Source organism: Ranitomeya imitator, chromosome 4 (genome assembly GCF_032444005.1).
Source record: "Ranitomeya imitator isolate aRanImi1 chromosome 4, aRanImi1.pri, whole genome shotgun sequence".
NCBI classification, from domain to species: domain Eukaryota; kingdom Metazoa; phylum Chordata; class Amphibia; order Anura; family Dendrobatidae; genus Ranitomeya; species Ranitomeya imitator.
The window spans coordinates 245,241,980-245,267,692 of NC_091285.1; the positions used below are offsets into that span (position 1 = coordinate 245,241,980).

General features: G+C 43.0%; 1 protein-coding gene across 4 annotated transcripts in view; it reads left to right on the top strand.

Moving 5' to 3' along the window:
- The window catches only part of CDK17 (cyclin dependent kinase 17), a 224,508-nt gene that overhangs the window by 189,085 nt on the left and 9,710 nt on the right, over positions 1-25,713 (top strand). For all 4 annotated transcript variants that reach the window (XM_069764460.1, XM_069764463.1, XM_069764462.1 and 1 more), the window contains 8 exons: positions 1,651-1,765; positions 5,594-5,688; positions 9,515-9,577; positions 10,227-10,350; positions 12,084-12,204; positions 14,751-14,848; positions 18,062-18,167; positions 21,121-21,163. In XM_069764460.1, coding sequence (XP_069620561.1) covers positions 1,651-1,765; positions 5,594-5,688; positions 9,515-9,577; positions 10,227-10,350; positions 12,084-12,204; positions 14,751-14,848; positions 18,062-18,167; positions 21,121-21,163 — 765 coding nt within the window. The remainder of the gene's footprint in view (positions 1-1,650; positions 1,766-5,593; positions 5,689-9,514; positions 9,578-10,226; positions 10,351-12,083; positions 12,205-14,750; positions 14,849-18,061; positions 18,168-21,120; positions 21,164-25,713) is intronic.

Sequence of the window (25,713 nt, forward strand, 5' to 3'; positions counted from 1 at the left end):
ATAATGATGATTCACTTCTATCAAGAGAAACCAATTGTCTAATTGGTTTGTGACCCTCACATATCCAAATATGCGCACGCTGCACAATTCGGCAGTCTGCGGTCACAGTGGCTGCAGACTTTCGTCCTAAGCCTGGGCCACTGCTTTTAAAGAAGCAGTCCATATTTTAAAAAATTTACAAGGGGCAAGGATGGTGTCCAATAAGCACAACCTGGTATATCCATATATATGTATCATGGGTATATAGCTCTCCTGTGAGGAAGATTGGACACTCAAGAAGGGTTCCACTCTATTGGAATAAAATGGAGCATGCCCAGTGTTTACAATCTGGTATACTCGCCTGCCTTAAACACTTGCATCCAGTGCAGTAATGACATTCCGTTCTTTGGTCACCTGACCACGGAGGCCTGTGATTGACTACAGCTGTCAGGTGACTAGAACCTTACCTAATGTACCAGTATAGATTAAAATGCCTCAGCCCTAGGTCTGAGTATATGAGATACGGCCATCTGACCCGACCTAAGGCTGAGGCATTTCATTTTACACTGGTACATGGCAATAAACTGTCATGGCAAGAGAAAGATTCTTTCTGCCAATGCATTCCACTATCAAATTATAAATGCCTAATCTGAAGATATGGTTACAAACTCTGGTATGAGAAGTAGGGTGTATAGATAATCCGCCTCAGGTTGTAAAAGTTGTCCTGTATTTATCAATAGCCTGGATTGCTAAATGAACGCAGAGATTATGATGGCAATCTGGGACATGTTTAGTTTACTAAGGAGTGGAGTCTTGTGTACTTGTGTATATATAGTTTATAGATATATAGATTTTTTTTTTCCATTCTTGACTAGTGATTAGTGATGAGTGAATATACTCGTTAATCGAGATTTCTCGAGCACGCTCGGGGGTCCTCCGAGTATTTTTTAGTGCTCGCAGATTTAGTTTTTCTTGCTGCAGCTGAATGATTTACAGCTATTAGCCAGCATAAGTACATGTGGGGGTTGCCTTGTTGCTAGGCAACCCCCACATGTACTTATGCTGGCTATCAGATGTAAATCATTCTGCTGCGGCAAAAAAATCTAAATCTCCGAGCACTAAAAAATACTCGGAGGACCCCCGAGCATGCTCGAGAAATCGCGAGTAACGAGTATATTCGCTTATCACCACTATTGATGAGCGAACGTGCTTGGATAAAGTGTTATCTGAGCATGCTCGTGTGCTAAGAGTGTCATCAGCGTGCTCGAAAAATATGTTCGATTCCCTGTGGCTGCATGTCTTGCGGCTATTAGACAGTAGCACCACATGCATGGAGTGCTTAACAAACAGGCAATCCCTTCATGTGTTGAGGTTGTCTAATAGCCGAGGGGACTCGAACATATTATTATTCAAGCACTCCGATGACACTCTGGAAGCACACGAGCATGCTGGGATAACACCTCATCTGAGCGCGTTGGCTCATAATTATTCTTGACCAATTTCATTATCCTTGGCCATTCACTTGTCTCCCGTAAGTAATGTCATCAGCTTGTTGGCTAGAAGATCCATAGAGATTCAAGGCTTATCAGTGCCTTGTACTTTGGACAAGCAGTCACTGTGGCCAGTAGCATATTATCTATGTGAATTCTTAAGATAAATATTTGTTTTCAGGGTACTTATGCCACAGTATTTAAAGGAAGGAGTAAGTTAACGGAGAATCTTGTAGCCCTGAAAGAAATCCGACTGGAGCACGAAGAAGGAGCTCCATGCACAGCCATTAGAGAAGGTAAAGCTTTGCATGTTGCTGGCTGTGACTTATTCTTGCCAATGTCGCGTCTTAATACATTGAAGGAACTCAATTGACAGTATAAAACACGGAGTTTTCTGCATAGGAATTATCGTATTTTCTGGCGTATAAGATGACTTTTTAACCCCTGAAAATCGTCTCCAAAGTCGGGGGTCATCTTATACACCGGGTACAGAGTGTGCAGGGAGCGGTCCTGGATGGTTCCCAGGGTCTGGAGGAGAGGAGACTCTCCTTCAGGCCCTGGGATCCATATTCATGTAAAAAAAAAAAAGAATAAAAATAAAGAATGCGCAATGTATCCTTGGGAACGGAGGCAGACGCTTGCACCGCTGAGAGCCGAGGGCCGTCGGGATGGTAAGTATACCAGTATTTTTTATTTTTATTCTTTTTTTTTTTTTTACGTGAATATGGATCCCAGGGCCTGAGGAAGAGTCTCCTCTTCTCCAGATCTTGGGTACCATCTGGACCGCACACGCCGTATAAGACGACTGGGCGTATAAGATGACCCCCGTCTTATACAGCTAGTATATCCCAAACTCCATATTTTATATGGAAAAGTTGGGGGTCGTCTTATACCCCCAGTCATCTTATACACCAGAAAATACGGTATTTACATAAATATTTGGATACAACCAACCCAACATTAACGTTTCTGCACCGATAAACCACAAGTCAAAAGTGCAATCAATAAAATAAAGTTCCAGTCTATTTACAGTGGCTTGAGAAATTATTCACTCCATTGGCTTTTTACCTATTTTGTTACATTACAACCTGTGTTTTAAATGTTTTTGTAATCTGATTTGTGTGTGATGCATCAGCACTAAATGGTCTGAGTTATTGAAGTGACATGAGAAAGATATGCACATAAATGATCAGATCAAATCATGAAAAATTGTCATGTGCATATCTGGTGTAAGCAAGTTCCTTCATTAGTCACATGCTTAGTGAAAAGAAGTCTGCCTGTGTGCAATCTAAGTGCCACATGGTCTGTCAGGATATTCACGCCTTTTCTGAAAGGCCACAGAGGCTGCAACACCATTATGCGAGAATCACCAATAACCAAATAAACACCGTGAAGACCAATGAGATCTCCAAACAAGTCAGGGACAAAGTTTTTGAGCAGCACAAGTCATGGTTGGGCTATCAAAAAAAAAAAAAAAAATCATGTATCCCAATCTCTGATGTTCCCCCAGAGCACCATCAAATCCATCATCAAATTCAAAGACCATGGTACCATGTGTGCCTCCTACCAAAACTCTCAGTCCCTGGCAAGGAGTATCTGTCCATACGACCACAGTAAGACATGCACTCCATAAAGTTGGCCTTTTGCGAAGAGTGGGCAGAAAAACGCTTTTACTTACACACAAAAATTGTAAGGCTTGTTTTGAGTTTGCCAAGACACCTGGGAGACTCCTCTCTGTACCAGTCTGTCACTGTAAATTTGTTTACTGTAAATGATATCTATAACTCTGTATGTAACCCTTTTTCTCAAGTACAGCACCATGGAATTAATGGTGCTATAAATAAGTAATAATAAAATGAAGGATGGTGCTGTGGTCAGATGAGATAAAAATTTAACTTTTTAGCCACAAAAGTAGACACTGGCACCAAACCAAGACTGCTTATCACCGCAAGAACACCAACCCCACAGTGGAGCATGCTAGTAGCAGCATCATGCTGTGAGGATGTTTTTCGGCAGCAGGGACAGGGAAAATGGATGGTGTGAAATACAGGGATATCCTTGAGCAAAACCTTTTTAAGTCTGTCAGTGATTTGAGACTGGGACGGAGGTTCACCTTCCAACAAGACAATGACCCAAAGCATACTGTTAAACATTCGAGTGGTTTACAGGGAATAATAATAATAATTTTTTATTTATATAGCGCCAACATATTCCGCAGCGCTTTACAAATTATAAAGGGGACTTGCACAGACAATAGACATTACAGCATAACAGGAATACAGTTCAAAACAGATACCAGGAGGAATGAGGGCCCTGCTCGCAAGCTTACAAACTATGAGGAAAAGGGGAGACACGAGAGGTGGATGGTAACAAATGCTATAGTTATTCGGACCAGCCATAGTGTAAGGCTCGGGTGTTCATGTAAAGCTGCATGAACCAGTTAACTGCCTAAGTATGTAACAGTACAGACACAGAGGGCTATTAACTGCATAAAGTGAATGAGAACATTTTTTTTTTTTTTTTAAATAGGCCACACAGGGATCCTTACATTAATGCATTGAGGCGGTAGGCCAGTCTGAACAAATGAGTTTTTAGGGCACGCTTAAAACTGTGGGGATTGGGGATTAATCGCATTAACCTTGGTAGTGCATTCCAAAGAATCGGCGCAGCACGTGTAAAGTCTTGGAGACGGGAGTGGGAGGTTCTGATTATTGAGGATGCTAACCTGAGGTCATTAGCGGAGCGGAGGGCACGGGTAGGGTGGTAGACCGAGACCAGAGAGGAGATATAGGGTGGTGCTGAGCCATGGAGTGCTTTGTGGATGAGGGTAGTAGTTTTGTACTGGATTCTTGAGTGGATGAGTAACCAGTGTAATGACTGGCACAAGGTAGAGGCATCGGTGTACCGATTGGTGCGGAATATGATCCTGGCAGCAGCATTCAGGACAGATTGGAGCTGGGAGAGTTTGGTAAGAGGGAGGCCGATTAGTAGAGAGTTACAATAGTCCAGATGAAAATGAATAAGTGAAACAGTAAGAGTTTTTGCAGAGTTGAAAGTAAGAAAAGGGCGAATTCTAGAAATGTTTTTGAGATGCAGATAAGAAGAGCGAGCCAGTGATCGGATGTGGGGGGTGAATGAAAGGTCAGACTCAAGGATGACCCCAAGGCAGGGGGCATGTTGCTTTGGAGTAATGGTGGAACCGCACACGGAGATGGCAATGTCAGGCAAAGGTAGGTTAGTAGAAGGAGAGAACACGAGGAGTTCAGTTTTTGACAGGTTTAGTTTCAGATAGAGGGAGGACATGATGTTAGAGACAGCGGTAAGACAATCACTGGTGTTTTCTAATAAGGCAGGCGAGATATCAGGAGCAGAAGTGTATAATTGGGTGTCATCAGCATAGAGATGGTACTGGAAACCAAATCTACTGATTGTTTGTTTGTCGTGTAAACGTGTAAATGTTTTTAAATGGCCTAGTCAAAGGCCAGACCTTTTTCCAATGGAGAACCTGTGGTCAGACTTGAAGATTGCTGTTCACGGGAGGAAGGCGCTGGAGAAGTTTTGCCTTGAGTAATGGACAAAGATCCCAGTGGCAAGATTTAGAAAGCTCATAGAGACTTATCCAAAGCAATTTGCAGCTGTAATTACCGAAAAAGAAGGCGCTACAAAGTACTGACTTTAGGGTGGGGTGAAGAGGTTTGCACAAGTTTTCAGTTATTTTGTCCTATTTGTTGTTTGCCTCACAATAAAAATAAAACCAAATGTTCACAGTTGTAGCCATGTTCTTTACATGAACTGATGTATACCCTCAAAAAAAAAAAAAAGTCAAATTCCAGGTTGTGCGGTAGCAAAACACGAAAAATGCCCAGGGGTGGGGGTGAATACTTTTAGAAGCCACTGTGTATACAGCTAAATAACATATGTTATATAAGTGTGTTTTATGAAGAGCTTACAACTGTTATTTCTGTGATTAAATATTTGTACACCGTAGAATAGTGGTGCATGTACACTAATTGTAATGTCGGCATTAACCCATTGTTAATGACTTGATAAATGACGACATGTAAAGCAGCTTAATATGTGACAACACACTAAAAGGCCACTAATATATTTTCCTTTCTTTGTAGTCTCATTATTGAAGGACCTAAAGCACGCAAACATTGTCACCTTACATGATATTGTTCACACGGACAAATCATTAACACTGGTCTTTGAATATCTGGTAAGTATGGAAAGCATTTCCTCCGGTCTTCATGCAAACTGTAAATCTTGTTGAAAAGTAAGATTTGTATTAAGAAATTAAAATATCAGGCGAGCATGGTATACTGGTTGATCGGCACTTATTCGTGCTGTGGTGCCCTGTAAAGAGAGCTGGAGGGATCCAGTAGTTTCGGGGCGCTGATTACAGGGTGTTTGTGTAACCAGGATGTATTATGGCTAACCTAGCACCTTATTGATTACAACTAGCAACAATAGTTCAGTGTGTTCTCCAACTGCAGCCTATTGGCCAACGTTTCCAATTCATAGTATTAGGGAGAATGCTTTATATCGGTGTACAAGTATATGGGTATGACAAGCACGTCTTCATATTGCAACGCCCAGTGGACTCTTCCCTCGTGATTTGTATACAACATAGGAAAAAGTGTATAGGTGTATAGCGTGGTTCACACATGACTAGGGTTTGAAATCCTCAACGCTCTGCATCCAATGTGTTAGAAAGTCATATTAATCCTTCTGAAAAAAAATGATTGCCTGTTCTGTAAGCCACAACACCACAGCATCAGTTACTATCTCATTTAACATAAATTGTCATCTTTTCGGGCTGTTTTTAAGTTTTGGAAGGAAATAATTAGACGGTTCCACGTTTAGATTATATGCATTACACTCCGTAGTAACGTTCTAAAATGCCAATGTATAGTATATCATCATTAAAAATTGTGCAAAACAGACTTGTATTTCCCCCTGCTGACAAAACAGTGATTTTATTAAAACTGCAGTAAGCTGCCCAGTTAGTGTCACAATATTGAAATCGGGGTCTTCGTCTCCACATTGTGGTGTTAGATTGGGTAGTAAAACTTGGTGACAGTCATCTAAGGCTACGTTCACATTAGCGTTTTGCGGGGCTGCGTCGGGCGCAGCCGCGGCGACGCATGCGTCATGCGCCCCTATATTTAACATGGGGGCGCATGGACATGCGTTGTCTTGCGTTTTGTGACGCATGCGTCTTTTTTGGCGCAAGCGTCAGGGCGCAGAGGACGCAGCAAGTTGCATTTTTTTTGCGTCCAAAATCATGCCAAAAAGACGCAAGCGTCACAAAACAATGCGTTTTGCATGCGTTTTTGTTTGCGTTGTGCGTTGCATCGCCGCACAACGCAAATGTGAACGTAGCCTTAGCCCCTTAATGACCGAGACAATTTTAAACTTAATGACCAAGTCAATTTTTACAATTCTGACCACTGTCACTTTATGAGGTTATACAGTAACTCTGAAATGATTCAACAGATCCCACTGATTCTGAGATTGCTTTTTCATATTGTACTTCATGATAATGGTAACATTTCTTTGATATGACTTGTTTGTTTGTGAAAAAAAATGGAAATATGGAAAGAATTTTTTTTTTTGCAATTTTCAAACTTTTAATTCTTATGCCCTTAAATCAGAGGTATGACACACACAATAGTTAGTAAATAACCCAGCCCCTTTCTCCCCCCCCCCCCAAGGCATCTGTAACTAAGGCTACTTTCACACTTGCGTTTTAAGCAATACGTCGCAATCCGTCGTTTTGGGCAATAAACGGATCCTGCAAATGTGCCCGCAGGATGCATTTTTTGCCCATAGACTTGTATTGCTGACGGATCGCAACGGGTGGCCACACGTCGCGTCCGTCGTGCACTGGATCCGTTGTGTTTTGGCGGACCGTCATAAAAAATGTTCAATGTAATGTTTTTTTGTACATCGCGTCCGCCATTTCTGACAGCGCATGTGCGGCCGGAACTCCGCCCCCTCCTCCCCGGGACATAGACTGGGCAGCAGATGCGTTGAAAAACTGCATCCGCTGCCCACGTTGTGCACAATTTTCACAACGTGTGTCGGGCCGACGCGGCCCCGTACCGACGCAAGTGTGAAGCCTTAAAGAGCCACCTTGTGCAGCACTAATGCTGCATTCTGACAAGGTGGCTCTTTTAGTTCTTGGTGCTGTAACTGCAGAAATAATTGATATTGCAATTTGTCCAAAATACCTTGAAATAGTCCTGGGGGCAGGTCTTTCACCCCCCCCCCCCCCCTCTAATGCAGAGCGCAGCACCGCTGTCACTCATGTCCTCCTGGCGCCGCCTCCTCAGCATTGTTTTCAACAGTCCCGTAGCCTGCGCTGTTATCTATCAGTCAGCAAGGCCTCAAATGATGTCAGAAGACGGGCAGCGCTAACTGCGCATGCCCAAGGCATAAGATAACAGCGCATGAAACGGGACTGTTGAAAACAATGCTGAGGCGGCGCCAAGAGGACATAGGTGACGGCGTCTGCATTAGGGGGGGGTAAAGACCTGCCCCCAAGACTGTTTCAAGGTATTTTAGACAAATTGCAACAACAATTATTTCTGCAGTTGAAGCACCAAGAACTAAAAGAGCCACCTTGTCAGAATGCAGCATTAGTGCTGCACAAGATGGCTCTTTTAGTTATAAACCTGGAGGGGGTGACGGGTTCCCTTTAATGTACAAATCTTTGCTAGCCAATATTTTAGGGGATCTTATGGTTTTGATTAGGTCTCGATGGAAAGGGATTTGGGGCACATTTCTGTGGAAGAATGGGAAAGCTTTTTGGAATCCCCTAGAAAGGGGTCTATGAATATGGCGCAGAGAAGATCCAAATTATTTATTTTTCATAGAGCATATATAACGCCAAAAATTATGCCAAAAAATGAACCTCAGATTGCATGACCAATGTCCACGATGTAGAGGAGAGAGGTCAGATTTGTCTGTATACTCTGGTCATGTCCCAGACTTGAGGAATTATGGGACAGCGTAGGTAGGATGGTAACTGAGGCATATAACATTCAGCGTGCTCCTTCTAAAATCTTGTGTCTTAGGGTGTGTGGGAGATACTGGAGCCTCTCTCCCCACCATAACTAGCCATAGAAAAAATAACTTACCATGCAAGACAGTCTGTTGCTAAACATTGGCTGTCCACCACTCCAACTAGCCTCAGAACCACTATTCTAATGGAGAAAAAGGTTTCCGTTAAGAGGGGAGCCATAGCTCAATTTGGAAAGCAGTGGAGAGACTGTATTAATGCCCAACAGTAGTATCTGCAGCCCTTGCTAGCGGTGTGGTCTTTAATCAGTTGGTTCTTGGATAAGTCTTGTACCGCTGGAGAGACAACTTCTCTATACTTTAGTAACTGAAAAATTGGTCCTTATTATTCCAAACACAGGCGGGGGATTGTTGGGTTTGGAAAAGGCATGTTAGGCTAGGGGGTTGTTTTCATTGATATTCAAGATGTCAAGTAAATGCTTTTTTCAGGAGCTGTTTGCTACTGTGTGTTTTACTTTTTGTAAATACTAGTGTACTCATGTGATCTAGTACTTCCTATATTATGTTTATACCGCAATAAAATAGTTTTTTTGATTTAAAAAAAAAAAGCGGAGCCCAAAACTGAATCCCAATATGTGGCCTTTCAAGTGATTTATAGAGGGGTAATCATACATTTGGATCAGAGGATTTTCTTTTTTTGTACTCCCTAAAATCATGTTTGCTTTTGCAACTGCTGCCTGACGTTGAGTACCGCTGCTCAACTTAGTTATAACCAGAATACACCAGTCCTTCTGTTCTGTAGTCCCAGTATATGCCCATTTATTGTGTATGCAGACTTCCATTTGTGTGTATACATAACTTTTTTTTATTTATTTATTTATTTTAATATAACTGTATGATGGTTTATATATCAGGTTGTTCTTATTTTTTAAAATGTTTGTCTAAAGGGGGTAATGTTGACTTACCCCATAATTATGAATCATGATTAGTGACCAATGTTTTTTATGTTTGCTTGCTAGGACAAAGATTTGAAGCAATATATGGATGACTGTGGGAACATTATGAGCATACACAATGTAAAGGTACATGAAATGCCTGAATTGTTAATCTGGATTGAATATGATGAAAGCAAGCTTTAGGCACTGGCTAGATGGCGATTTTGGCCACAACACAGGTCATGCGGGCAAAGATGGCTCTGTACAGCTGCTCCATCGCTGTGTAATGCAGGTGAATAGGGTCACATTGCGTCACCTTGGTCCTGTGACAAGGAAGTCACAAAAAATCCAACAGAGTTCAACTTTTAAGACTTGTCACAGTATCCTCTGGAACACAATGCAACTCCATTCACCTGCATTATGCGGCAATGTAGCCGCTGCACAGCGATCTTGCTGTCTAAACAAAGTTTCTTTCTCTGGTAGATTTCAGCCATGTTCTAGTTGTACGAGACCTTTAATAATTCATGCTGCTTGACGAATTTTGGAACTTTCCCTGCCCTTTAAGCAACCATTTACTTATCTCAACAATGGAAAGATCTGTCTTTACTGAAGACTGATTTTATAGCTTTACTTGTGAAAAATAAGTCCAAGAGGTGAAAAAAGCCGAATTCCCTGAAATATATCACCGTTTCCTATTTTTATGGCTGTTATTGATTTATGGAGGGGAGGGTGGTTAATCATGAGGCTCTGCTATTCAGGAATTAAAACCCAATACATTTTTTTTGTTTCCCAATAGATTTTCTTGTATCAGATTTTAAGAGGTTTAGCGTATTGTCACAAAAGAAAAGTTCTTCATCGGGACTTAAAGCCACAGAATCTCCTCATCAATGAAAAGGGGGAGCTGAAGTTAGCAGATTTCGGTAAGTTGGTTGCATTGCTGTTGGTTACCCGCTTTAGCCATTGAAACAAGCACAGGACACTGCTCTATGCCCACTCAAGTAGTCCCATTTCCCCATCAGTCATCTGTCTGTATGTTAATATATATTGTTTTCTGACCCTCGTTTTGATTTCTGAAGAGTCATGAGGTTGGTGTTAATCTCTTATAATGTCCCTGAACTACATTATTCTTTTTCTTCTGTTCTTCTCCATGTCTTGTGCTTTTTACTTCTAAGTCTCCCACAAAAGCTATAATATATAGTGGTAGCGTCACAGCCATGGCGCTGGCATCACAGGCGACGCTAGCTCTGTCCAGCCATTGTTACAAGTCTGCTCCTCCTGTGACTCTGTGGTTGAGGCCTCCCTACTGACGTCCGCCTCATTAATAGGCTTTATGCCCTTAAGAGAAACGGTTTTTATCTGTGCAGGACTTGCACGGGAATGCTTTCCAGGGCATACGTAAAAGATGATTTTCTCTTCTGCACATCGTGCCTAAGAATAAAGCTGACGTCACCAGTGATACCTCAAGCACCAAAACAGCAGAAAGAAACCATAGAGAGATCAGTGGTGGGATATCAGTGGAAGATGGAAAATCCTGCAGCCGCACGTCTGCTTAGCACATGACTACAATAAAATGCCCAGGAAAGCTGCTAGTGTGGAGCTTCTGCTGTCACTTTTCCACTTAGTATGTTTGGTGTTACAAGTAGTAATATGCGGACAGGTGGAAGCGACCATACATCAGGTACAGTTTTCTGATGTGCAGATACATTTTTTTTTCTAGCTCCAGAAAGGATTTCTAATATTGGATTTCTGGCCTTTACTTCCCCTGGAGTCAGCTCAGAGATTCGTTTTTCTTTGTCCTTTTCCTTAAGTCCAGTCATTATCTGAGCATCTGCGAGGGGAGATGCTTAAGATGCTCATTTAAATGTATTCTTTGGTCTAGCTTACAGTTCAGTAAGCTTCATTTTAACATACATTGATGCTGGGGGGTTGTTACTGTCTAAACAATGACTCTCAAATGGACTGTGATCACACACATTATTGCAGATGATTGACTCTAACATGGATCGTTTTAAGTTGTGGACAAAAAGCTTTGGTTACATAAGCCTAATGACAGTTGTTGAAAATGATTTGCTGAAATGAAGCGTGTGCTACTCTAGGTTGTCCTCTGCTCTTAGAGAAGTGAACGTCGTTGGAAAAGGGCAGCCAGTTTACTACATAATGTCGAATATAGTGCAAATCAATCTACCCCTTGGCAATAATAAAGGTTGAAAAATTTAAAGAGGCATTCGAGTTTTTTTTACAAACATTATGTTGTAAAGAAACATGGTTTCTCAACGTAGAAGAAGTTAGACTGATTTAGATTTAGAAACGTTCTGACATTTTTGGGGTATATCCCAACATGGTTGAAAATGGACAAGGTCCCTCAGTTTGCAATGGAAATCATTGGTGGGGATAAGACTTTTTTTACAACTACAATCTGTGTTTTAAGAGCCAGAAAGGCAAGGAGTATACCTTGACTCAAAATAGAGAACACAACCTTTAAGGGATATTCCCATTTCATTGAATCCTATGTTAGCTGAGGCTCAGCGATTAGTATGTGTTAGACCACCGTAACCCAGAAGTAGAATACTCTGGAATGATTCTTCATGATTATTGGTAGGTATAGTGTTTCCTGCCTTTTTATTAACTTTAGTTTTTTCCCTTTAAAATAAAGGTTTGGCGAGAGCAAAGTCTGTCCCAACAAAAACCTACTCAAATGAGGTGGTTACGTTATGGTACAGGCCTCCTGACGTGCTCCTTGGGTCTTCTGAATATTCAACACAAATTGACATGTGGTAAGTATGGCCATGCACATGTATTGACATAAATGAATCCTTTCACTGGCTAGAATTTCTGGACAGTTGTAAACATTCAGAAATAAAAACTTTATGTGAAATATATATGTTTAAATATATATTAATTACACCCCCAACATCTCTATAATTTATATAAGAAAAAGAGAGGGACACATGGCACATTAGGAAAATGCAGCTCTTCCCATGAAAGTTCCCTCAGGGTATAAAACTTTGTATAATATGCATTACAATTGTTTTTTTGCTGCTAGAAAATTGTTTCAAGCGAAGCATTTGTTTTCAAGCAAAAATATACATCACCTAAAGAATGACGTGTGCAAAGTTCACACAGGTGACTTTTTGAATATGTTAAAATTAGTGATGAGTGAATATACTCGTTACGCGAGATTTCCCGAGCACGCTCGGGGGTCCTCCGAGTATTTTTTAGTGCTCGGAGATTTAGTTTTTCTCGTCGCAGCAGAATGATTTACATCTGTTAGCCAGCTTGATTACACGTGGGGATACCCTAGCAACCAGGCAACCCCCACATGTACTTATGCTGGCTAATAGCTGTAAATCATTCAGCTGCGATGAGAAAAACGAAATCTCCGAGCACTAAAAAATACTCTGAGGACCCCCGAGCGTGCTCGAGAAATCTCGAGTAACGAGTATATTCGCTCATCACCAGTTAAAATTCTTCAGTCCTCTAAACTGAAGAGTGTAAAAATCTCAGTGCCCTAAATGGTAGTAAGCATTTGCCTCTCCGCATGGAAAGTATCGTAATGGGAATTTGACAGTAAGATTGAACACTCCCCCTTTCCCCAAAAACATGTTTAGGCAGGCAGGTGGTTAAAAGCCAAATACATGGACATTGTTACATCTTCTGTCTGCATTTGCAAGAAATCTGCATTTTAATTCATATGCTTATTAAGCGTTCTGGGCATGAAGGAGCACTTTCCTAACCTTTTCTCCCAAAGGTCACCAGCTTCTTCATCTTGATTGCTAGCTCATTTTGTTGCCTAGTGTCACAGCCAGTAAGCTATCAGTCATGCTAAAGAGGCTGGTGCTAGGTGGTGAAGGATCTTCGGGAGCCAGTCTCTGGTGCTCTACTACACTTAAGGTACCTTCACACTCAGTAACTTTACAACGAGAACGACAACGATCCGTGACGTTGCAGCGTCCTGGATAGTGATCTCGTTGTGTTTGACACGCAGCAGCGATCTGGATCCCGCTGTGACATCGCTGGTCGGAGCTAGAAGGCCAGAACTTTATTTGGTTGTCAGGTTGGCGAGTATCGTCCTGTTTGACATCAAAAGCAACGATGCCAGCAATGTTTTACATGGAGCTAACAACCAGCGAGAACGATAAGTGCGTCACTGGATCGCTCCTGCATCGTTCTGCTGTTGCCGGTGTTTGACGTCTCCTAGCGACCTAAACAGCGACGCTCCAGCGATCGGCTCGTTGTCTATATCGCTGCAGCATCGCTGAGTGTGACGGTACCTTAAGAGCACTTAGTGCCTTACTTGCATGTGGATTAAATGTTGATTTCTCCGGAAAGCAAGAACACATAGAAGATATTGAGATGTAGATTTTAGGTTTGTGTCAAACATGAGTTGATGTATAACTTAAAGGGGTTTTCCCACGAACAAAGTTCATTTTAATCAATAGATCTTGGAATAATAATAAGTTCCACAATTGGATGTGTTTAAAACAAATGTTCCTGTGCTGAGCTAATCTTATAGATGTGCCCCTGCTGTGTACTGTGTAATTGCGGTGTCTGACCCTGCAGGGACATGATCTGCACATACCACATCTCCTGGGATGGGAGTATACAGACATTACATCAGGAGATCGCAAATGATTCTTTCTTAGGGTATGTGCACACAATAAGTAAGCGCTGCAGATTGGACGTGGCATAGTTTCACAGCGTCCAGATGTTACAGCATAGTGGATGGGATTTCTAGAAGTCCCATACCCACTGTGCATGCACAGTTAAAGTCCTGATGCATTGCTGCTGATGATCTTGGCGGTAAGGAGGTTGTGCGTTTTGTCCCTATGTAGATCTATGATCACAGTCTGTAAACATACCTTTGTTCCTGTCCCTTCCATCTGTCCCTAACATGGCTATGGCAGGGTATGAAGAAGCAGGAGTCTGCACGGGAGTCCGTATGACTGCTCAATCTGACGTCAGTTTGCAGTCTGTTACTTAGATCTGCATAGTTGCTGTACAGGTGAAACTATAGGATTTTTCTCCTTTTTAATACTGTTATCATTGTCTGCTTTGGCAGAATAAAAACAGGTTGGGGGAGGGGAACATTGTCTTTAACTTAACAAAAAAAATTCTGGCACATTTATTATTTCTTACTTGCTATGGATATAAGATTACTATGAATGTTTAAGAAATGTTTATTGCCATGAAAAATCTGAATTACTATCTGTTTTAAATTCATTTATCACATCAGTATTTTGCCTTTACACATATACATATACATTTTGGCTTTGCATGCATTGAAAACTAAATGTATTGTATTTGTTTTTTTGTTTGCAAGGGGGGTCGGCTGTATATTTTTTGAAATGGCTTCAGGAAGACCACTTTTTCCAGGTTCCACAGTAGAAGACGAGCTTCACTTAATTTTCCGACTTCTAGGTAAACGTCCCCATTCTTACCTGATGAAAAAGTGCATTGCTTGTTTCTTGTTGGGCTGAATTTATCGTTCTCCTCCCTTCAGCTGTGCTCTTGTCACTTGGGAGCTAACTGCATTTTATAGTTTCTTCTTTGGCAAGGATAGTGGTGGTCTCTATTTCAAAGTCTGCATTCCATGATCACTCATCACTAAATAGGACTTTTTATCCAGGAGGATATTTCCGTGATTGCTGAAAGATGATGGCAGGCCATATGCAGTCAGAGCCTCTCTACAGAAATACAGTGTCTGCTTTGGCCATTTTTAGCTGTAAGAAGGTTATGCCAGTGTAGACTTTCCTATACCACCAGTTTGGGTCTGTACCATTGTTTGATTTAGATTTAAAAGTTACTGAATATCAGTTACAGTATTAAAACATGTATAGCTACCTTGAGTCCTATGTAGATTACTAAATATCACTGATTTACATGAAAATCCCTCAACAGATGGGGCTCACTGAAAAGGATCATAAAACAACCTTTATTAATAATATTTAAATAACCCAAGGACATACTACAATAGTGCACCAGTGTAATTCCTGGCACTGCTTGTATCAAAGGTGTGTATAACAATAGAAGTCGAGGTAACTACAGTTTGTTGATTGAGAACCAGGAATGGATAAAGAACAACATCCCTGGTTAGCCGAACCTCAGTGTGATGGAGAAGGTGAAATGACACAAATGTCTAGTCTACAAGTCTAATGGGACTTTGGTACAGGCAACCAGGATTAAAGGTAACTCCGATACCGAGGGGGAGAGTTAGAGCATCATTGCATATTAAGTTGTGTGAGCATGAATTGGCAGGTATGATGGAAATGTCATATGGGGTGTTGCCTCAGTATTATATGATGTACAGCTCTGGCAAAAATTCAGAGGCCACCACATCAAAACCCAGTCATGGGCAGCCCAATCTCCAGACCTGAACCCCATTGAAAACCTCTGGAATGTAATCAGGAGGATGATGGATAGTCACAAGCCATCAAACAAAGAAGAACCGCTTACATTTTTGCACCAGAAGCAGTGTGAAAGACTGGAGGAAAGCATGCCAAGACGCATGAAAGCTGTGATTAAAAATCATCATGGTTGTTCCACAAAATATTGATTTCTGAACTCTTCCTGAGTGAACACATTAGTTTCTAAATGATTATGAACTTGTTTTCTTTGCATTATTTGAGGTCTGAAAGCACTGATTTTTTTTTTAATTTTGACCATTTATCTTTTTCAGAAAAAAATACAAAATTTATTGCTTTGAAATTCGGAGACATTGTCAGAAGTTTATAGAATAAATGAACAATTTACATTTTACTCAAAAATATACCTATAAAGAGAAAAATCAGGCAAACTGAACATTTTGCAGTGGTCTCTTAATTTCTGCCAGAGCTGTATGTAAAATGATATTTTCATTTAGTGTATTCCATATGTACATACCTGATGCAGGATCAGGTCCGGCTCTATAACGTATAGTTTTTATAGATTCAGTAAAGCAACGATGCTCCCTACATGTGAAAAGGTGAATGTTCTTCCTTTTACACAGAATGAACCACTCTGAAAGCCAGTGAAATGTCTCCATTAGTGATGAGCGAACATGATCTGATAACGTCTTAGCTGATCCCGCTCGGATGTTATCCGAGCTTCTGGGCGTGCTCATATATTGCTAGAAAGTCTCAACTGATGAGGCGATTGCCTTTTTGTTACGCAATCCCTACATGTGTTTAGGCTAACAGCCGGAAATCATGTAGCCACAGAGACAAACATAATATACGAGCACGCCCAGATGCTCGGACAACACTTGATCGTGCTTGGCCAAGACGTTATCCCAGCACGGTCGCTCGTCATTAGTGTCCATATGTGACAGCCCCTTTCAATGTGAGCCAGAAGCATCAAAGGAAGTGATTGTGCTGTCCCCAACAACTGATCTCTACCATTCATCAGAAGGATCCATGGCCAGTAGCAGTCTATACAAACTAGCCCTCCAATTTATTGCACACTCGGCAAAACACCTTCACGTTGGGTCTCATTCAGACGACAGCAATTTCTCACATATACAAATGAAAAAAAAAGGTTCAGGTGTCGTCAGTGTTTTGTATTGGGAGTTTCGTCAGTGTCTGATCAGTGATTTTCATGTATGAAAAAAATAAATGACAAAACTTATCTTATACATTTCAATGTTACGCGTGATTTTCATGAACCTATAAGCTTATATGCATAATTTTGACCTGAGACCGTGATAAAAACCTGGCAAGTCTACTTGATTTTTTTTTTTTTTTTTTTTTTGCGGTAGACATTGTCAGCATAAAACATTGACATATTAAAGGGAACCTGTCACCCCCAAAATTGATGGTGAGGTAAGCTCACCGTCATCAGGGGCTTATCTACAGCATTCTGTAATGCTGTAGATAAGCCGCCGATGTTACCTGAAAGAGGAGAAAAAGACGTTAGATTATACTCACCCAGGGGCGGTCCTGCTCCGATGGGTGTCTCAGGTCCGGAACAGCGCCTCCCATCTTCATTTCATGACGTCCTCTTCTGGTCTTAACTTCGCGGCTCCGGCGCAGGCGTACTTTGCCATGTTTAGGGGAGAGCAAAGTACTGCAGTGCGCAGGCGCTGGGCCGCGGCGTGAAGACCAGAAGAGGACGTGATAGAATGAAGACAGGAGGCGCCGGAGCGGACCTGAGACACCCATTTGACCGGACTGCAGCGGGACCGCCCCTGGGTGAGTATAATATAACCTCTTTTTCTCCTCTTTCAGGTTACATCGGGGGCTTATCTACAGCATTACAGAATGCTGTAGATAAGCCCCTGATGACAGTGAGCTTACCACACCATCGATTTTGGGGGTGACAGGTTCCCTTTAACAACCTCATATATTTTAACGGGTATGTGTTCTATCTGTGAAACTACAAATGGCACTTGTACCTAAAAAAAAATGGCAGAATGGAACCCTAAAAGTTTGATTCCAAAAGACTCACCTGCCATTCCATCACCTCTCTCTCTGAGGTTTTTGTGTTCTTAATCCATAGAACTACATTTTGGAGCCAATTCCCTTTCATCAGTCTGCATGTATAGCATACAAACTCTGAGGATTGTTACATAATTGCCACAGACATACTGAAATTTGTCGGCAAGTTATGATTGTAGTGTTCATGCTCGGTTAACTTTCTTTTTATTATTTTTTCCAGGCACTCCAACTGAAGAAACCTGGCCTGGAGTTTCCTCTAATGATGAGTTTCGGAACTACAATTTTCCCAAGTACAAACCTCAGCCTCTAATTAATCATGCCCCAAGGTAGGTTGTTCTGTGTAGTAGTAACACGCAGTTCTGGAATGATGAATGAAACTGTGTATACAATCAATGTGTGCACGCACGCACGCACGCACGCACGCACACACACACACACACACATACGTTGGACAAAATAATGGAAACACCGGAAACATCAACAAAAGTTAGTTTAATATGGTGTAGGTCCACCTTTTGCGGCGATTACAGCCTCAATTCTCCGAGGTATGGATTCATACAAGGTGTGAATTGTTTCCAAAGGAATTTTAGCCCATTCTGCAGTTAAAACACCCTCCAGATCTTTGAGCGACGATGGAGGCGGAAATCGACGTCTAACTTGAATCTCTAAAATCGACCATAAATGCTCAATAATGTTGAGGTCTGGGGACTGTGGGGGCCAGATGAGATGCTCAACTTCATTAGAATGTTCCTCGTGCCATGCTTTAATGATCTAGCTGTATGAATTGGTGCATTATCATCCTGAAAGATGGCGGTCCCCTCCGGGAACAGTGCTTGAACCATTGGATGCACTTGGTCGCACAAAATGCCTAAATAATCTCGGCTGTTAATTCTTCCATGAAGAGATATCATTGGCCCGGCGGATCTCCACGAAATGGCACCCCAGATCATCACAGAACCTCCGCCATGTTTCACCGTTGGGAGAAGGCAGTCTGGATGGAATGCTTCTTTCAGCTGTCTCCAAACGTACACTCGGCCGGAGGTCAGAAATAGGGTAAACGATGATTTCGTCTGAGAATTTGACATGTTTCCACTGCTCGAGGGACCAATTCTGGAGGTTTCTACACCACTCTAAACGCTTGGAAACATTTGTCATTGAGAGCAGCGGTTTTCTAATTGCTGTGCAGCTCCCGACGAACAGTTTTCGTGGAAACTGGGTTCTGTAGGTGTTCATTGAGCTCAGCAGTGATTTTTGGAGCCGTGGGCTTGCGATACGCTCTCACAATTCGCTTTAGAGTCCGACGGTCTCTGTCAACTTCAACTTTGGGCCGGATCTGTGCTTTGCTGCGGACGTTTTTCCTTCTCTTTCAAAGGCAGTCATTACTTTGGAGACAGTACCTCTTGACACGCCAAGCATTCGGGCACTTTCTGTTACACTAGAGCCTGCCATACGAGCACCAACAATTTAGCCTCTTTGAAAATCCAAGAGGTCTGCCATTGGTATCAGGTTCTCATCAATGTTCTTACAATTATGCAAAACAAGCAGTTAATTTACATACACATATCACATAACACAAATAATCAACTACAAAACATTACCATATGTCACGGTTTGCATGTTTATCACATGCTTGAAGATTATGATGCCAAAACGTTAGGTGTTTCCATGACTTTGTCCAACCCCTGAATATATATATATATATATATATATATATATATATATATATTAGGTGTCCTTATACAATGCTCACTTTTTGCATATTTTTGGTGTCCGAACACTTCTATGCCATCATGGCAGTCGTGTAAATTGTATGATATATTTGTTTTGGGTAAATAAAATATAATCTTTGTGTTGACGCTCATTCCACTAGCTCCAGTTCTGTTGCCCCTGGTTTTTATATAAATACTGATCTATTACATATCCCAGTAATATACTGCAACTTTCTACTTATTAATTGTCATCCACTTTATCAATTCAAACTGCATGGAGTCTTAAGTAGATCTCTTAGACCTGATTATGCTGGTAGATTTGGAAAATTCCCCCAACAATTACTGCATAATTCTAAGATTAAAATGAGTATTTTATGAGTTCCATTTAAATTTTGGGAAAACATCAGCCATGTTGGGTCCAATAGATATATTTAAAGGAAACCTGTCACCAGGTTTTACCAATATAAGTTATAGCCACCACCCTTAATGCCTCTGACATACAGCTTGATAGACTGCTGTAAAGTCCCACCAAATACCCTCTGCATAGCCCCAAAAAACAAAAAATAACTTTCATTATCCTACCATACGGTGTGGTTTGATCTGAAGGGCTTTGCTCATCTTGCTTAGAGGCTTCCTGTCTCCACGCAGTCAGTCCTCCTGGCCTGCTTTGTGTGGCTGACTCATCCTGCGTCATTGACAGTGTCCCCAATTGCGCGCATGTGCCGACTTTACTTTCTTTTTTGCCTCTCCCGGAGCATGCTCTTTACAGTACTTTGCTCTGTCCTTGGCAAGGTAGAGCACAATATGTCTGTGCTGGGGCACGATTGAAGGCAGTGTGTGGATGACGTAGGACAGTGATTGCAAAGAGAGAGGAGGCCCCGAACCAAGACCACCAATACCCATCAGACCGGACTGTGCCGTATGGTGGGATAATAAAAAAAATGGTATTGATCTGGTAAATATTTACCATCATTAGTTTTGCATAAAATAACCTTCGGATTAGTTGTCCAAATTTGAATGTGCTAATTGTTCATCATCTGTAGTAAGTGTCTCGTGTATATATTTTGATCAGACTGCATGTTCGAAAAAATGTTAATAAAAAAGGTAGTCAGTCATGATCCTTAGTCACATTGAAGACCATGGTACCTACATACTGTACTTAGCAATTCAAAATCTGTGAACGAATAGTATTCAGCTATAATCAATAACAGGCTGCAACAAAGTATTTTTGGCTGTATAATATTTCAGGCAAGTGACACAGTTCAGTGAAATGTATTTGCCTCCTTCCTGATCTTTAATATTACTATTCGCTACACTTATCCTTCTTATAGCAGTTCACAGTATGCCATTTTGTGTCTACCACTTCCAGTTGGAAGATTTCCTCTGCCTCAATGACCTTGCTGTATAGCTGCTGCCTTTCAAGTGGTCGGCTCACTGTTCATGATCGGCTCTGCCACAACATGTGCCAAGTCGCTCAGTGTGCCCGAGTGCATTCTCAGTACTTTCTGCCATCAGTCTTATTTTTTGATGTGTATTGTGTTGTCTAACAGTCTACATGATTTTATTTTAGGTTAGATTCTGAAGGAATTGAGCTGTTAACCAGGTTTCTCCAGGTAGGAATTATTTGATCACGTTGCAGGACATGCGTTCTTACAGATAAAATAGGCTATTGCTGTCAGATGTAGGCTGCTTTCACACAACTAGGTTTGTGGCAAGAAATATTCATGTAAATTCAAACTAAATATTCTGTCATAAATGTCCATTATTATGCATCCATGTATAATGCTGTTTTTATTAGATTTTGGTAGGAGGAAGCTGATACATGATCTGCATTAGGCAGATCCGAGATAATAGGGATCAAATACCTGCTGACTGTTGGCCCTTAGGGCACAGATCACCGCTCCCAGCATACTGCTCTCTACGTCATGGCCTGACTGCAGGAATGGAGCTCCCTGTGTTTGAGTCCAGTCACTTAAGGCTACGTTCACATTAGCGTTGCGCCGCCCTGCGTCGGCAACGCAACGCGCGACGCATGTTAAAACGCGCAAAAACGCGCGCGTTTTGCGACGCATGCGTCGTTTTTGACGAAAATCGGACGCACAGAAAATGCAACTTGTTGCATTTTCTTGCGTCCGACGCTAGCGTCGGAAACGACGCACGTGGCGAAAAACGCCACCCAAAAAACGCACGCGTCCCCTATGTTAAACATAGGGGCGCGTCGCCGCTGCGTCGCCGACGCAACAGCGGCGCAACGCTAATGTGAACGTAGCCTAACATAACACGCACTTTGAGCTGTAGCTGACAGTGACACACCAGGATTGAGGCTGACGCTTCAGCAAATCCTTTCTCTTTTTTTTTTTTTCTCCCCCCACAGCCTCCCTTTTCTCCCCCTCTGCCTGTGGTGTGTACCCCAGGTGGGGAACCGTAGAAGGTTTTGTGTATGGCAACATCCCTTCATTGCAGATAAATGGCTCAATTCATCAAACTGTTTATATGCCAGAAAAATGACGTAAAACACTTTAAGGGTATGTGCACACAATGCGGATTGTGCTGCGGATCCGCAGCAGTTTCCCATGAGTTTACAGTACAATGTAAACCTATGGGAAACAAAAAACGCTGTGCCCATGCTGCAGAAAAAACGCGCGGAAACGCAGCGTTTTATTTTCCGCAGCATGTCAATTCTTTGTGCGGAATCTGCAGCGTTTTTTTTTTTTACATATCCAATAGAAAACTGCAGATGTAAATCCGCAGCGGAATCCGCAATAGAAAACGCGATAAATCCGCAGGAAAAACTGCAGCGGTTTTGCACTGTGGATTTATCAAATCCGCTGCGGAAAAATCCGCAGAGGAGCTCTATACGTGTGCACATACCCTAAAAAGTCGCAAAAAATATTGCGACCTTTGTCCAAAGTGAGCGGAAAGGGTGTCTTAATGAATCGGCTTCAGTGTATTGCTAGAATGGAAAAATCATACAGAAAGGATGGCTGCTGATAGCCAGCTATAATCTGCTGACAGTGCGAAACTGACATACAAAAATAATAGTTGTCCAGGAAATATAAATTATTTCTGAAAAAATGAGAGGTTCAGCGACGGTGTTCCAAAAGGTCAATAAATGATTGCAAGTCCACATCACACTGCATATCACACGGCGGCCTTTCTCACACACGCACATTCTGGGTAAGTGCACTTGAGTACATATGGCCTCTGTGCCGGCTGATGTGTGCTGTGATCTAAATATCTAATAAATGATTTGTTTTTTTGGATGATTCTGTTGAAAGTTTGTTTGTTTTTTTCCTCCTTTGACAATATTTTTTTTTCCAGTCTGGATGGGGAATTTAGATAGTTTAAACCCTTGCATCAGAGCACATGCTTGTGTAATTGTGAGTTAGTGAGCTATCTGAACATGTTTTTGGCTAAATTATTGCTTCAATGCCCCAGACTGCATAAATGAATGAATAATCCGCCTCTCTTATCTACTGGTGCTCCTGGTTTGGTGCTAAGTTGGGGTATGCTGGTCTGTTTTTCCTGGTCACGGTCTTCACATACTGGAAATGGCTAAAGATGCAGCCAATTATTGGCTGAGCAAGTATCTCCTGCCATTTTTGTTTAGCATAACATAATATGGCGGCATAATATGGTCTGCAGTGAGGGCATCAGTAATCGGAGACCTGCGGAGGCTGTAGGTGGCATAATGGGGTCTGCAGTGAGGGCATCAGTAATCTGAGACCTGCAGAGATTGTAGGCGGCATAATGGGGTCTGCAGTGAGGGCATCAGTAATCTGAGACCTGCGGAGACTGTAAGCGACATAATGGGGTCTGCAGTAAGGGCATCAGTAATCGGAGACCTGCGGAGACTGTAAGCGACATAATGGGGTCTGCAGTGAGGGCATCAGTAATAGGAGACCTGTGGAGACTGTAGGTGGCATAATGGGGTCTGCAGTGAGGGCATCTGTAATGGGAGACCTGCGGAGATTGTACGGGGCATAATGGGGTCTGCAGTGAGGGCATCAGTAATGGGAAACTGTAGGCGGCATAATGGGGTCTGCAGTGAGGGCATCAGTAATGGGAGACCTATGGAGATTGTACGCGGCATAATGGGGTCTGCAGTGAGGGCCTCAGTAATCGGAGACCTGCGGAGACTGTAGGCGGCATAATGTGGTCTGCAGTGAGGGCATCAGTAATCGGAGACCTGCGGAGACTGTAGGCGGCATAATATGGTCTGCAGTGAGGGCATCAGTAATCGGAGACCTGCGGAGGCTGTAGGTGGCATAATGGGGTCTGCAGTGAGGGCATCCGTAATCTGAGACCTGCAGAGATTGTAGGCGGCATAATGGGGTCTGCAGTGAGGGCATCAGTAATCGGAGACCTGCGGAGACTGTAGGCGACATAATGGGGTCTCCAGTGAGAGCATCCATAATAGGAGACCTGCAGAGATTGTACGCGGCATAATGGGGTCTGCAGTGAGGGCATCAGTAATAGGAGACCTGCGGAGATTGTAGGTAGCATTATGGGGTCTGCAGTGAGGGCATCAGTAATAGGAGACCTGCGGAGACTGTAGGTGGCATAATGGGGTCTGCAGTGAGGGCATCCGTAATCGGAGACCTGCGGAGATTGTAGGCGGCATAATGGGGTCTGCAATGAGGGCATCAGTAATCTGAGACCTGCGGAGACTGTAGGCGACATAATGGGGTCTGCAGTGAGGGCATCAGTAATGGGAGACCTGCAGAGATTGTACGGGGCATAATGGGGTCTGCAGTGAGGGCATCAGTAATCGGAGACTGTAGGCGGCATAATGGGGTCTGCAGTGAGGGCATCAGTAATCGGAGACTGTAGGCGGCATAATGGGGTCTGCAGTGAGGGCCTCAGTAATCTCAGTAATCGGCGACCTGTGGAGACTGTAGGCGTCATAATGGGGTCTGCAGTGAGGGCCTCAGTAATCGGAGACCTGTGGAGACTGTAGGCGGCATAATGGGGTCTGCAGTGAGGGCATGAGTAATCAGAGACTGTAGGTGGCATAATGGGGTCTGCAGTGAGGACATCAGTAATCGGAGACCTGCGGAGACTGTAGGCAGCATTATGGAGTCTGCAGTGAGGGCATCAGTAATCGGAGACTGTAGGTGGCATTATGGGGTCTGCAGTGAGGGCATCAGTAAAAGGAGACCTGCAGAGACTGTAGGTGGCATTATGGGGTCTGCAGTGAGGGCATCAGTAATAGGAGACCTGCGGAGACTGTAGGTGGCATTATGGGGTCTGCAGTAAGGGCATCAGTAATCGGAGACCTGCGGAGACTGTAGGCGGCATTATGGGGTCTGCAGTGAGGGCATTAGTAATAGGAGACCTGCGGAGACTGTAGGCGGCATTATGGGGTCTGCAGTAAGGGCATCAGTAATCGGAGACCTGCGGAGACTGTAGGCGGCATTATGGGGTCTGCAGTGAGGGCATCAGTAATCGGAGACCTGCGGAGACTGTAGGTGGCATTATGGGGTCTGCAGTGAGGGCATCAGTAAAAGGAGACCTGCAGAGACTGTAGGTGGCATTATGGGGTCTGCAGTGAGGGCATCAGTAATAGGAGACCTGCGGAGACTGTAGGCGACATAATGGGGTCTGCAGTGAGGGCATCAGTAATGGGAGACCTGCAGAGATTGTACGGGGCATAATGGGGTCTGCAGTGAGGGCATCAGTAATCGGAGACTGTAGGCGGCATAATGGGGTCTGCAGTGAGGGCCTCAGTAATCGGAGACCTGTGGAGACTGTAGGCGTCATAATGGGGTCTGCAGTGAGGGCCTCAGTAATCTCAGTAATCGGAGACCTGTGGAGACTGTAGGTGGCATAATGGGGTCTGCAGTGAGGACATCAGTAATCGGAGACCTGTGGAGACTGTAGGCGGCATTATGGAGTCTGCAGTGAGGGCATCAGTAATCGGAGACCTGCGGAGACTGTAGGTGGCATTATGGGGTCTGCAGTGAGGGCATCAGTAAAAGGAGACCTGCAGAGACTGTAGGTGGCATTATGGGGTCTGCAGTGAGGGCATCAGTAATCGGAGACCTGCGGAGACTGTATGTGGCATTATGGGGTCTGCAGTAAGGGCATCAGTAATCGGAGACCTGCGGAGACTGTAGGCGGCATTATGGGGTCTGCAGTGAGGGCATCAGTAATAGGAGAC